The 12,471-nt window shown below is 36.9% G+C and overlaps 1 protein-coding gene across 6 annotated transcripts; it reads left to right on the top strand.

The window, feature by feature from the left end:
- On the top strand, positions 1-6,080 carry LOC133533638 (uncharacterized). 6 transcript variants are annotated; one of them, XM_061872661.1, is made up of 3 exons: positions 1-2,062; positions 2,529-2,642; positions 3,296-6,080. In XM_061872661.1, exon 3 carries the CDS (start codon positions 3,884-3,886, stop codon positions 5,762-5,764), a length of 1,881 nt encoding a protein of 626 aa, XP_061728645.1. In that variant the 5' UTR covers positions 1-2,062; positions 2,529-2,642; positions 3,296-3,883; the 3' UTR covers positions 5,765-6,080. The 6 variants fall into 4 exon arrangements, with proteins under 6 accessions (XP_061728645.1, XP_061728641.1, XP_061728642.1 ...); XM_061872658.1 differs by having other exon boundaries at positions 2,529-6,080; XM_061872659.1 differs by having other exon boundaries at positions 1-2,642.
- Positions 6,081-12,471: the final 6,391 nt, after the last annotated feature.

Genomic DNA, 12,471 nt, shown 5'->3' with positions numbered 1-12,471 from the left:
TACGAGACGGTACATGAGAAATTATAATGACGTCTGTCAAAAGGGGTCAATTCAATGTCAGTACAGAACTAACCACAAGCGCTAACGGTATATGAACCTTTAAGTTTACATCTATAATGTAGTGTAATAATAAATGAGTGGAAATATAGTTCATTTTCAATATATATAAATATGTTTCATTAGTGCCTTAACATATTTTGGTCCTTCGATGGGCCGTTAGTGCTGATAAACTGTGACTACGAACTATGTGCGTGGACACGGTGTGGTGCAAAGGTCAGCGGCCGACTCCATATCGTCGGTGTTGTGCAGTGCGCAAATTTGCTGAACTGATGTGAGGTGTTCTGTGCTCGGATTTTTATTTGCAAGTTGCAAATCAAGGACCTACAGTGAAAAACGCAGTGCGTGTCTGTAGAAGCTTATTGGCGTGGCAAGTTGTCACCAGCGTTTCCCGGGTGCAGTGCTCGCCGGGACGCAATACCGAATGCGAGTTTCGGCGTCTGTTCGTTGAGCAGAGGTTTTTTTTCAAATACGCAAGTTGCGTATACCCCGCGTGCAGTGCTCGTGTGGACACAATTTTATGTCTCGAAGTTCGGGCATTTCCAGAGTTCAGTGAAGTTTTGTTGCTTTGCGCAAGTTGTGCTAGCTGTTAATTACAAGCCCGTGTGCAGTGCAAACGAGGTTATATTGACATTTATTTCGAGCTTTAATGGCCCCTATAGTGGTCAATCTTCAGTGTAATTACGCTATTAAATATTAAAGACAATTCCGTTCTAACAGTCAGTGACTGTGTGTGAATTAATATCATAAATCATAATTTGCATATTTGCTTCAGTTGCATATTAGTGTGCTATACTATATACAGCCATTTTCCCGTTGGGTACCTCTTAAGGAACATTTGACTATTTGGTTCATTCATTGCCAATTAAAATTCGTTCATTTCCGTGCATCTATTTCCGATAGAAATAGGACCAATAGTTGTCGACTTTGTACAACTTCACTCAATTGCGTTTCGGTTGTACAAAGTTATTTACGCAGTAAGTTCAATACGCACGAGTTAATTGCAACGGGAAGAGTTCGCTTGGATTGCATATCTTGCAAGAACGAAACGTCGTCGGACATCGAGTTCTACGTCAAGCTTCGGGTCGCAGCCGCGTGCGCCTATTGGCCGTGCGCAGCGCGCTTCATCCCGCTCCGTTCCAATAGCAACATAGCAATCTTTCGTTCGTGCATCATTCACTCATCGGACGCCATTAATTATAACAAAGCTGTGTACTTTTAATTTGCTTTGCTTATTATCCTTTTACTTTCGCCATATTGTTTGTGCAAAAGTGTTTTCGGCTTCCTTTACCCCTTTGCAAGTGTTGTTTTTTGCATTAATAATAGCGAAAATTAACCGCGTGATAGCGCTCACGTTGTTTATAATTAAGTGTGCATTGCAAGTTGCAAATTGTATACGGCACTGTGTGCGAGGCCTTGCCAGTTTTATATATTATATATACGCTTTGGGCGTAAACAACAAGCGGTTTCGTGTGTATGCATCGAGGTAAAAAACGAATTTATATTATCAATTGTATTTTTATACGAGTGTGTATAGCTGTATTAAGATATAATATCTGACTCAAATTCCTTGAACATTGTTTAAAGGTGTTGTCAAGTCATCATGACTGACGACGATCTCAAGAGGCTACGGGCGGCCAGGGGACAATTAAAGGCGGCTCTCACAAGAATGATGGCCTTTAAGGCGGCGGCGGAAGCTGCTCCTAATAGTGACGCGGACCCATTGCTCTTTAGACAAAAAAAGGATAGGCTAGATAAAATCTTTGAAGAGTATAAGGAGCTCAATCTTGAAATCTCGCTGCTGGACCCGGCTGATGCCGAGCGTATCGAAGATTTCGAAGAAAAGTACGATGTACTTCAATCCTTTTATGCGGGCATAATAAATGCAGCGTTGGGTGAATCTACCCAGATCGCATCGACGCAGCGATCCTTCACATCCCCCGTGGGCTGTAACGCGTCGCCATTCAGGCTGCCACCTATAAATTTGAAGGTGTTTAGTGGTGAGGTAGGTGATTATCAAAATTTTATCTCGCTATTTAACAGTGTCATTGATGCTGATGTAAAATTAAAGGCCTGTGAAAAGCTATATTATTTAAAAACTTATTTGAGTGGAGAGGCCTTGGCGCTAGTTAACTATTTACCCCTCACGGCCGACTCTTACCCCATTGCCATTGATCTTTTGAAACAAAGGTATGACAATAAAAAACAGTTAGTTAATCATCATGTAATTTCCATTTTGGACTTGCCGCCTATGCAAAGAGCATCTGCAGGATGCATAAGAAACTTAGTTTCGGTAACTAGGCAGCACCTAGGTGCACTAACCAATTTAAATGCCCCGGTTTCTCAGTGGGATTTAGTGATAATTGCAATTTTGCAGAGGAAACTTGACCAATATACTTTGAGGGCTTACCATTTAGAAAATCAAAGCAACAATGATTTGCCAAAGCTCAATGATTTTTTAACCTTTCTAGAGCAACGAGCTGCTGCCTTGGAGACACTGGGAGAGCGCACGCCTACTGGGCGACGCTCTAGTTTAAGTTCAACATTAAGTAATGTCAAGGTGGTTAAGCCGCTGAAGTCTAAATGTAAGTACTGTCAATCTATTGTTCACAAGCTGCACCAGTGCTCAACTTTCAAATTAATGGAGCCTCATAAGAGAAAACAATTTGTGGTGTCTAACAAATTATGTAGCATTTGTTTAAATGAACATGTTGGTCAAAAATGCATCTACTCTTTTAAGTGTGCTATTTGCAAGGGCAAGCATAATACTTTATTGCATGAGGAAGTTCCTCAACAGTGTGCGACTGTGTCGCAAATGGAAACAACTGAAAATCCTATTTCTGGGTACACTAGTTTATTATTAAGTAGGAGAGGTAATGACCTTTTACCTATGATTGTTCGTTGTCTTCTAGACACAGGTAGTCAGATTACCTTTTTGCGTTCTGATGTAGCAGAGCAGTTAGGATGTGAATTATACCCTGATGATTCGGTACTCTCAGGGGTGTGCGATGCTCCCAGCTTTAAAGCCAGGCAGACTTCATTGAAGGTTCATTCCATGGTAACGGAGTATAGTGTCACAGTGACCTGCAATGTTGTTAAAAATATAACGGCTAATATGCCACAGTTCTCTCTCAGGAATGAAGTAATAAACATACCGCTCAATGTCCAATTAGCTGATGATAGTTTTGATATTTCTTCAAGAATTGATATACTATTAGCATCCCACGTATTCTTTCAGGCACTTTTACCGGAGCAGCTGCCTGCCTTGCCTAGCAAGCTGGTCTTGCAAAATACACGCTTCGGGTTTATTGTAGCTGGCCTGGCCGGTTGCTCCAATGTAGCCCCGGCAACAAACTTAGCTTCAAATTTTTGCTGTCAACAGCTGACACAGAATAATGACATAAGTAAATTAGATAATATTGTATCCCAATTTTGGTTAACTGAGAAAGTTCCAGAAACATATACAGAGGCCAGCTCTGAACAAGAGTTAGCTGAAACAATATTTCAGGAGACTGTAGTCTTAAAGGATAATAAATTTGAGGTGGCATTGCCACTCAAACAGAATATTAATGATCTGTATTTGGGTGATTCACTGTCATGTGCTTTAAAACGATTCTTAAATTTAGAATTGCGGTTTAAGAAAGATAATGACTTGTATTTAAAATATAAATCTTTCATAGATGAGTATGTGCGTTTGGGCCATGCAAAGTATGTCGACATTTCGGAGTATAACTTGGAAGGGGAAGCAGTATATCTTCTTGCCCACCACCCTGTTTTCAACCCCTCTAGTAGAACTTCATCCCTGAGGGTAGTCTTTGATGGATCAATGCCTACTTTGGCTAAAATTTCGCTGAATGACGTTTTATTAAATGGGCCTGTTGTACAGAATGATCTGTTTAGTATTTTGGTCTTGTTTCGACTATATAAGTTCATTTTGAACTGCGATATACAAAAAATGTTTAGAGCTATTTCATTAGCTCCAGAGCATAGGCCTTTGCAAAACATTTTATGGCGTAAAGATAAGAATGCAGATATACAATGCCTTCAGCTGCAGACTGTAACTTACGGTCTAAAAAGTTCGTCATTTCTAGCCACTAGGTGCCTATTAGAGTTAGTGAATAGATACAAAAACGACTATCCCCTGGCCGCAGAAGCCTTGTTATATAATACGTACGTTGACGATATCAACCTGGTTGCTAATGATATGAACCAAATTTTGTCAGCCAAGACACAATTGATAGCCTTACTAAAGTTAGGTGGCTTTGAACTGCACAAGTGGTGCTCAAATGTAGATGATTTATTGGATGATATCCCACTTAGCTCACAAACTAAGGCAGTAGTAGACTTTTCCAATGAAAAGGACCCAATTGTGAAAACTTTAGGTATCCAATGTGACTTGGCTTCGGACACTATTATAATGGTTGCCCCTAAACAGGAGGTTTGTGACAATTACACAAAAGGAGGTTTATTGTCCTTTGTCAGCAGACTTTTCGATCCTTTAGGCTTAGTCGGGCCTGCCATAGTCAATGCTAAACTGCTTTTACAGCAGACCTGGTTGGAAAAGCTCCAGTGGAACTCTCCGCTGCCAGACCACTTAAATCAAGGGATCAAAAGGTTTGCGACTAGTTTGAATAAGATGAAAAGCATTATTGTCAAAAGAAATTTAGACACATCCAATGCTAAAACTATAGATATAATTGGTTATGCTGATGCTAGTGCAAAGGCTCATGGATGTTGTTTATACCTCAGAATTGTAAATTTAGATGATAGTGTTAGCGTTGGCCTGTTGTGTTCTAAGTCGAGAGTGAATCCGATACAGCAATTGAGTATTCCGAGAGCAGAGCTTAATGCAGCTTTGCTTCTGGCCAAGTTAGTTAAAAAGGTCTATGACCTCATCAAAGATAGATTTGAGGTTAAAGTTTACCTGTTCCTAGATTCTCAAGTTGTGTTGTGTTGGCTCGCGACAAGCCCATTAAAACTCAATGTCTATGTTGCCAATAGGGTAAAATGTATACAGGAGACGACTCAGGGGTTCTCTTGGTATTATGTGCCAACAGAACAGAATCCAGCTGACCTTTTGTCAAGGGGCATTGACCCACATTTATTGCAAGGTAATGACTTATGGTTCTATGGACCTGCATCCTTAAAAACAGCTGATTTTCTGCCCAAAAGTGGATATGAAATGCCAGGAGAAATTCCTGAATTAAAGATTTCACATGTAATTGAAAAGAGTGAGCCCTTGCCTCTGTTCATAGATTGTTCAAATATAGATAAGATTAAACGGATTGTATCCTATATGTATAGATTTGTCAATAACTGTAAGGTCAAATCAGAAGATAGACTGTCAGGGAATCTAATGCCTGAAGAATTGGATCTTGCTTTAAAAATTGTTCTAAGATGTGTGCAGGTACAGTACTTTGCACAAGAAATAAAGGCTTTAAATTTAAAGTTGCCTATAAAGTCAAACCTTCAGGCGTTGAACCCGTTTCTTGATAATATGCACCTAATGCGTGTAGGTGGTCGGTTGCAACATGCTGACGTGCCTTATGCCACTAAACATCCCATAATATTGCCAAAGGGCTGTAAGCTTGTGCATTACTTAATAGAAAAAGAGCATAGGGTTCTATTGCATGCTGGAGCCAAGCTTGTCTTGTCAGATTTAAGTTTAAGGTACCATATCATTAACGGTATAAGAGAAGTTAAATGAGTTATAAATAAGTGTATCATTTGTTTTAAGTTAAAAGCAAAGGGTCTGTCATAAGAACAAGCATATATAAAGTGTGTGTTCTACCAATAGATAGTTAAGTTCAATAACAACTAGTTTATATAAACCTTTTTGTGGTTGGGAATATGTACGAGACGGTACATGAGAAATTATAATGACGTCTGTCAAAAGGGGTCAATTCAATGTCAGTACAGAACTAACCACAAGCGCTAACGGTATATGAACCTTTAAGTTTACATCTATAATGTAGTGTAATAATAAATGAGTGGAAATATAGTTCATTTTCAATATATATAAATATGTTTCATTAGTGCCTTAACACTAACTAAATATGATTTTCACGCAGTTGAAACAAAAGACGGTAAAGTACGATGTCTTGAAATGTGGATCATTGCCTATAATATAGGTATGTATCATTATTTATTTTACTTAAGAAAAAATACACGTAAATAAGGAACTTTGAAATAGAGGTGTATTGTCAAAGAAAACTTTGGCAGCAAATTTACGTAACTAGTAAATTTACTGCCATCTATCGACACATAACTAAAACTTTTTGAACGCCATTTGACTTTAATCATTATTTTTTCACTGATATGTATTAAATTTGTTTACATTTTTTACCTTTGGCATTTGATCTATTAGATGGCGCCACTTTTTGATATTTAAGTAACAAATTTAACACATAATAATATTAGTAAAAGAATAAGAATCAAAGCAAAATGGCGTTCTAAAAGTTTTAGTTATGTGTCGAAAGATGGCAGTATATTTACTGTGGCCACTAAATTTTCTTTGACAATCCACCTCTATTTCAAATTCTCTTTGGCAGAGCCAGGTCATAATTCCATCTCTTTCACTCTTGGTTAGTCTTAACAAGGGTAAAGGAGATAACATTATGATCTCAGTCGCTAGTTAGTTTTGCGACAAGTATAATAGCGCGATATGCATTTCAACCAGAAATGTGAAATATCTATGTAAACAGGTACACCCTCCAGCTACCAATAAATACGCAGTACGGATATTTGTTTAACAAAATATACTGGTTACATTATTTACTTTCTCTTTCATATTCATGAAGCAAGTTAGTTCCGAATCCGATGATTAAATTCCGACGAACACACCTTTAAAGTTACTTGAGCAAACATTCGCTACCCGCACGTAAAGCAAATTGCCAAAACAAATTGTATGTAAAGTTTGGAGTTGGCATCAAGTTCCTTAATAAGTTGTTGACTCCACATCCATACACATTAATAAACCGGAATTTAGTGTCACTAGCGCCATCTATTGGTGAAAGTCTAAAATGTTGATATTTAGTTTAATAACTCTTTAAATGAATAATTTAGATAATAATGTTATTTTTACTTGGTAACATCTTGTATTGGGTTAGTAAATATTATTTTATTACCGTTCTTGTATGTACTACTCAAGGGAAATATTAACTACCTGTCTTTTACGAACTTTGTCAGACACAGCACAATGATCACAAATTGCCTAGAAATGCACAAGACAGAAATATTACTATTTTATACCTGATTACCATAGAGCGAAAGGAGTGTCATGATTTTGACTGGTATGTATTTGTATGTATGTTCATCTATTCCCTCATAACTTCTAAAGTACTCATTTCAGTCACCGCGTACCTTTTAATTTAGTATTAACGAGTAAATTGACTTCTTGTTTCCCACATATAGATATTCTTATTATTTATTGGTGAGGTGACCAACAAATATACCGCCGAATTTATGAACAATTAGCCCGAGCTTCCATAATTTGCATTACGTAAAATGATTGTTGTAAATACGATGTTAAGAGTATTTTAATATTTTAAAAAGACGGGAGAAAGAGAAGGATGTAGGCATACTTGTCCTCATACACGTGAACAAAACAGCCCACGAAATTATTAAAATGAATGAAGCGAGGCGAATCGGACCACATGGCCAATCGAATAAAGATGAAAAATCCGTTGTTACTTGAAATATTGCATTGATATGGGCGCACTAAACGTATCATACGTCTCTCCTCTTGGCCTGCGACGCCAGTTCTAAGTAAGCAATATATTTCTAAAATCAATAAATTTAGTCCAATCCGATTCTGTGATGATTTGCCTCGGTCTAACCTACCTATGTATCTTATGTATAATACACGTAACAAAACTTAAACTAAAGTTATGAATTAAGATTAAGATACCTATTTGACGGTCAAATGAAAAACTCTCTTAAAACTTGCAGTTTCCGTGCAACGAACCAAAGATCTTGATAGTTTCAAGATTAACTATGATAACTGAAAAGTTAAGTATAACGGCTTTAAGTTCAAAGCCTGGATTAGAAGGATATCCTGTGTCATAAGGGGTGTTCCAAAGGCAGCCATTTAATTTAATACGGAATTTCTTAGGCAGGGTTTTACGGGAAAGGGTGGTTAAAAATTAAATGAGATTATGGATAATTGAAACAAAATTTCGTGGGCACCGTAATTTTTCATTTAAGGTACGACGCTGTTTTAGACGTAATGAATTTATAAAGGATTTTTTTTTTCATCATTAATAAGCAAGCATCATATACAAGAATTATATACTGTAAAGTTAAAAATGTATTAAAAGGAAACAAATAAATTGAAATTGAAATATAAATATGATGTACTTAAGTTGCACGACCTACTGTTATTTTTTGAATTACTTAAGTAGGTACTTAACATTTCAAATTACTGTGCACGATCTACTGTTATTTTTTGTATTACTTAAGTAGGTACTTAACATTTCAAATTACTGTAAAGTTATGAACGAAATAAATGTGATACACAATGCCCAAGGCCTCCAGTGCCCGGGGCTGGAATCGAACCAGCTTCCTCCGTTTACGCGACAGTTGCCTGAACCGCTCGGCCATTGTTTCCTTTGTACGAGCATATGACATTTATTTAGTTTATAACGTAAAACATGTAATAAAACAAAAATTTAAATGTTTTTTTTTATTCTCCTTGTGCTTATGCTTAACCGACGTAATGCATTTTAACATGTAACTTATTAGCAGACTGTAAATTGCATATATTTTATTATTTTAACTTTACTCGTTTCAAATTGTAATTTAATACTATGACCAAAATCCTACATCTATCGTAAAGCATCATCCCTTTAATATAAGGTAAGTTTACACATAAACCCACGCAACGTGACCTTCCCTAGCTTACGTCCAAGTTTTAATCGCCCTAATGAAACACACACACTTTTCGTTAAAGTGGGTTAAATGAGGGCTTTTAAAGGTCATGGAAGATCCCCTTTAGTTTAAGAGGATATTTTGTTTTTATATAAAAAGTGATAATGGACATTCTTATGGTAAGCTTCGGTAGCTCAGTTGGTTCAGAGCAAGGCTCGGAACCGGTTTTTTCCTCATACAAAAAATACCGGTATTATTATGTTCTTATTCTTATTATTAGCGCACTAGTGTGCGCTAATAATAATTTACCGCACTAGAGTGCGCTAATTACCACATTACGTAACTATTTAATTTAATTTAAAATTTAATGTAAAACAATTAATAGAATCAGGCGTTACTTTGTGGAAAGCCATGCTAATTAAAGCAAGAAATATTACTTTGCTAATCCGCGAGAAAAAAAAATTCTCGCGGATTAGCAAAGTAATATTTCTTGCTTTAATTTGTACTGTAAAACGTTGTTCGATACATGCCCCAATAGATAATCGTGTCGATTAAAAACAGGGAGTCGGAAACTGAAATAAATGGCATATCCTAAGAAAAAGTGACCAAGGCTTCCAATGCCCCAGGCTGGAATCGAATCAGCGTCCCCTGCTATCGCAGCATGTGCCTGAGCCACTTGGCCACCGGGGTCACGGTGGCATAGGTCGATTTTTTTCAAGTATAATGCATTTCTTACTGAAGGCTTGCGGCGCCCCCTATTAGTGTTTCTACTTGAAATAAAAACAAATAAAAAAAATCTTCTAATAGTACAGGGAGTCTTGTTTTAATTTATCGCGACTCGTTTTGAATTTCCTATTTTTCGCACTTGTATCGTAATGTACTTACTCTGTTTTTTGGTTTATTATTACATTATTTTGTAATGCGACAATCTAATAAATAATACGAAGTTGTTGTATAAATACATGTTTCAGTGCTACCTATGCAAAGAGCAAAAATTAATTTTAAAAATTGGGTTATTTCGGGGTTTAAAAAAACCGGTTCCAAGTCATCTTTAAGAGCGATGGGACCGGTGTGCCGAAAGGTCGCAAGTTCGATTCTTTCCCGATGCGCTGATTAAAAAATACTTTAATATATCTTTTACTATCGCTTGCAGACGTATTTGCTTGACAAAAATTAGCAATTTTGTTGAATGAAATCTGTCGAGACTCTCTTGGTGAAAAAAAATCATGTCTCACTAAAATGATAGCAGTTAAACCATAAAAATATGGAATTTTATTGTTGATTACCGTTCTAGACTCACTGTTTTATAGACGCAACATCCCGGGCTCGTTCTCCAATTACATGTATGACTGCGATCAGCCTCAACTCCGTCAAACTTCTCATACATTTAGTATGGTTTGATGAAGTTTAGAAGCAGGCAGTGGCGGATCGTTCAAAGAACTCGATTCCCACCGGCTTGTCTAATTTCAGCCCGTTGAGTACTTTCACGATCGGTTCATGGAGAAAAGGAAAGCAAAATTAGCTCCGGGTTCCCCACGAATATTTGTGACGCGCCGCCGTTGGTAGCAGGCCAAATCTGAGGAATGACCCCCCTAATGATTGGTATATTACTCGTCGGGTACCTAACTTAATAATATCTCGTTAAAATTGCGTATGCGTTGGCGTATGCATATTTTTTGAAGAATGTCAAATGAATGCCTCGAGTCCTAACTTATAATATAGCATTCGTAACTTATTATATTATTGTTAATAATAATTCTATTTTTAAAAATTTAATGTCATGTAAAATGTATTTAATTTACCAATAAAAATCTGTTTATCTGTAGTTGAAAAGCATATTTAAAAAACTTAAGGACAGAGTATTAAATTTTCTAATGAAAATTAAATTAAAAAAAAAAGTTCGCTTTAGCAAACCAATTAGTGTTGGTGTTTATCTTTATGAGATTCTTCCTAAAACATTATTTTATCTAATTAGTACTTTACACAATTCAGTAATCTTACAAACTATTTCGACGATCTTATAGTTGAACTAAGTCGAAGGCTTGGATTTATTCTGCAAACGATAGCAGTTAGAGCCCGGATCGACGGGATTTGGCCGAAAATTGGCCAAATGAAGGCTCAATGGACGTGTCACGGCGACTCGCTGGGCACATTTGTCCGTGTCCGGGATTGTCCGCATTGCCGTACTCTAGTGATGGCGGCATTTTGTATATTAGTATAGTACTAATATGAATTAAGTAAATGACGGTACGTAAAGAAGCATGTTTGGGTAGAATACAGCTATTTAAATAATTCACTAGATCATAGAGAAATCTTTGAAATCTCGCATACAAACTACTTTTTTTTTCTTTTTGATGGTTAGGTGACACAGAATTTTATATTAGAAAATGAAAGCAGGATTCGGTCCATCTCAAAAGTGTTCGCAAAAGACCAAATTTACTAAAAAAGCAAATGATTTATACATTACATACAAAACGAAGTGATGGAATTGCTCCCGGTACTCGTGTCGTGCACAAATACAATACCGAAACCAGGAATTCCTAGTTTTGCCGTACAAATTCAGTACCGAGGACATTAGTTAATTTTAACGTGTCTCTAGAGTTCCAAAATAAAGGTAGGTCATGGCATCAGAAACCTGGTGTGTGTGGGGCGTGCATGGGAGGGTTTAAGGGAGTGCGTAAAATTTACAATCTGTGACCTTTTAGGCGCAGCTAATTACTCGGGTTGGGACTCAAATTTATATGCAAATGCTCAATTTCCAACATCAATTATTAGTTTATTTAATAGAATTTTAAAACCTTTAATAACAATTTACGGTTCCTAAGAAAAGTTATCGACGTGCTAGCAAAATAAAAGTATCGATAAGCTCGCGATAGCATCAATATGCTGTTACTTCACTAGAGCCCCGACCTAGGGGTCAGCCCGGTTAGGTTTAGGTCGTCAGAGGGAGCTATCCGGGCCTCGTCATTACAGGAGTGCATAAAAATTACACACAGTTAGCGACTCTAGCCTTTGAGGCTGAGCAAATGTGTCCGATTGCAAGCGGCAAATGGATTGAGTTTTCGGGGGCGAATTTAAAATTTGACTTGACCTGATTTAATCCCTGTGGTACGAATTTTTTTTGATGTGGGAAAAAAGTATTTTGTTGTACAACAAGTATTATGAGTTTAAATTGCACTTACAAAACAACAAGAAAATGCAATTTAAACAACAAAACAGTGAGCGGAATTGTTTTTCAAAAATTTCTTTAGTCCTGTTTTGAATAAAACAAATAAGTGTAAAGACACTAGCGAAACTCAATTACTAAATTTTATACAACGTATGTTGACACAAGATTTGTTTGACATTCGGCACGATTCGAAGAATGATTAAGACACGTTTAAGATCTTTGAAAGATCGATAACTAAACGACATGTCAAATTGACGTTTATTTCGATTCCGCTGTGATCACAATAAGATCTACTTATGATATTACTAACGTCAAAGTGACATTAGTTGCCCGAATCGATTTGCTTCGGTATTACGGGACATGCACAATCTTTGAAA

Source organism: Cydia pomonella, unplaced genomic scaffold (genome assembly GCF_033807575.1).
Source record: "Cydia pomonella isolate Wapato2018A unplaced genomic scaffold, ilCydPomo1 PGA_scaffold_186, whole genome shotgun sequence".
NCBI classification, from domain to species: Eukaryota; Metazoa; Arthropoda; class Insecta; order Lepidoptera; family Tortricidae; genus Cydia; species Cydia pomonella.
Note: the sequence above shows the minus strand (reverse complement) of the source record. Positions and strands in the feature narration are given on the sequence as shown.

Bases quoted from the DNA above. Each gene is read 5' to 3' on its own strand.
- LOC133533638 (XM_061872657.1), top strand. From the start codon at position 1,661: ATGACTGACGACGATCTCAAGAGGCTACGGGCGGCCAGGGGACAATTA.